The 1,653-nt window shown below is 36.1% G+C and overlaps 1 protein-coding gene across 1 annotated transcript; it reads right to left on the reverse strand.

Moving 5' to 3' along the window:
- On the reverse strand, nucleotides 1,155–1,652 carry LOC107607230 (serine/threonine-protein phosphatase 7 long form homolog). The gene is made up of 2 exons (XM_016309204.1): nucleotides 1,453–1,652; nucleotides 1,155–1,344 (listed from the first exon to the last, which is right to left on the reverse strand). Exons 1-2 carry the CDS (start codon nucleotides 1,650–1,652, stop codon nucleotides 1,155–1,157), a joined length of 390 nt encoding a protein of 129 aa, XP_016164690.1.

Raw genomic sequence — 1,653 nt, forward strand, 5'->3', positions numbered from 1 at the left:
ATTTATGCAGATAGATGTATTTAAAAATGTGTAACTCATAAACAAGGCAGCAGATACCGTCTTCTTCATCTTGTTCTTTTGCTTTCTTCCACTCCTGGTTCTCTCTTCTTTGCTATGAGGTAAAAAAAATTGATAGTGAGGTTTTGTTTCTGTTTAGATTGGTGAGAGAAATAGATGATAGAGTTCTTTTAAAAGTGTATTATTTTGGTCAGATTTTGTTACAAACATTTGAAGTAGTAAAATTTATTTGTGAAAATCCGTTAGATGTTGTTATTCCCTTCAATTTCAAACCAAATATATAACCGACGAAGCGAGTATGCAAGAGATGTTTTCAATGTATATTGAAAGTCGTGCCCAAATGTCGCTCATCAAACTGTACATTGAATTCGAACAATCTAAGGCCGACCGAAATATTGTATGGAAAGATTACAATAGTGACAGTGAGAAAGAGTTCGAAAGCAATTATGAAGTTGTTGATCCAAATAGAGATAAAGATCAAGGTGACGGCACTATGGCTCCAAATATGACAGACGTGGCAAATGCACTGGCAAACGAAGTACCGTTTGAGGAGCCATCTTTTATGCGAATGTTGGATTTGAAAGCCATGCATGCTCCGGAGTTTCCGGAATATGAGCGCCGGTACGTAATTGCCTATATTTATAAGACGGATTAGAATTCTGTAATAATTTATATTGATTGATGGACCAAATAGTTAAGTGATATGTGAAAACATATTCAATTAGCATTTGTTTATGTGTTTATGTAGTTAAGTTTAGGATAATAATATTTTTTGTTAGTTATTGATGTAGTTAAATATTAATTAGTGTTTATTAATCAATATTTATTTATGTTTTTATGTTTTCTTTTTTTGTTAAGATTGAGATAATAACCTGATGTAAAGTTTATTTATATCATCATTGATGTATTGAGTGTTTATTTACCTTTAATTTCAGTTATTAAACTAAACGAAATACTTCTTTAATGAAAATATAACTGGCCTTCCTGAAGATTATCCAAGGTCTTCCTAAAGTGAGCAAGTGTAAGATACTTAAAGCGTTGGTTTCCACGCTCCCAGTTACGTCACCTAATATGACTTAATTCATTAACAGAACTGGATTCTAAATATGAAGATACGGAGTAAATGTAAGATAATGTTACATGTTTGCAAGCGAAAAACTACGGGATTTCCTACGAACCGGCGCTAGATATGGCAGGCGGATCCATGCCCAAACGAGCAGCTGTGTTAGCGAACTGTCAATCTCCTTACAGTCAAAATGAGATGCCCTGCATAACGCCCTGTACAGGTATGCGAGGCAAGCCGATCCCCAACTGTACTGTCCGATACTACCAAAATTACGAAGTAAAGGCAGAAACTTTCAGTGCACAGATGCCCCAGCTTGTCTCCCAAACAATATCGTACCGATCAACAACATAATGTGGTACTTCACGTACCTCTGTATATTGTTTTCATCAGTCAACTGTAACCGTTCTTTTAGATCCCGAAGCCACGTCAGTTTTATACCGCTTCCTCTACAGTTTGACTTTCTCGGTGCAACCTCAAATTGGTGCAAATACTCTGCCTCTAAGGCTTCAAAACTACTCATAGTCATTCCTGTGACTGGAAGACCGTCCGTCGGAAGACCAAGAATCATA

This window comes from Arachis ipaensis, chromosome B07 (genome assembly GCF_000816755.2).
Source record: "Arachis ipaensis cultivar K30076 chromosome B07, Araip1.1, whole genome shotgun sequence".
Classification (NCBI taxonomy): Eukaryota; Viridiplantae; Streptophyta; class Magnoliopsida; order Fabales; family Fabaceae; genus Arachis; species Arachis ipaensis.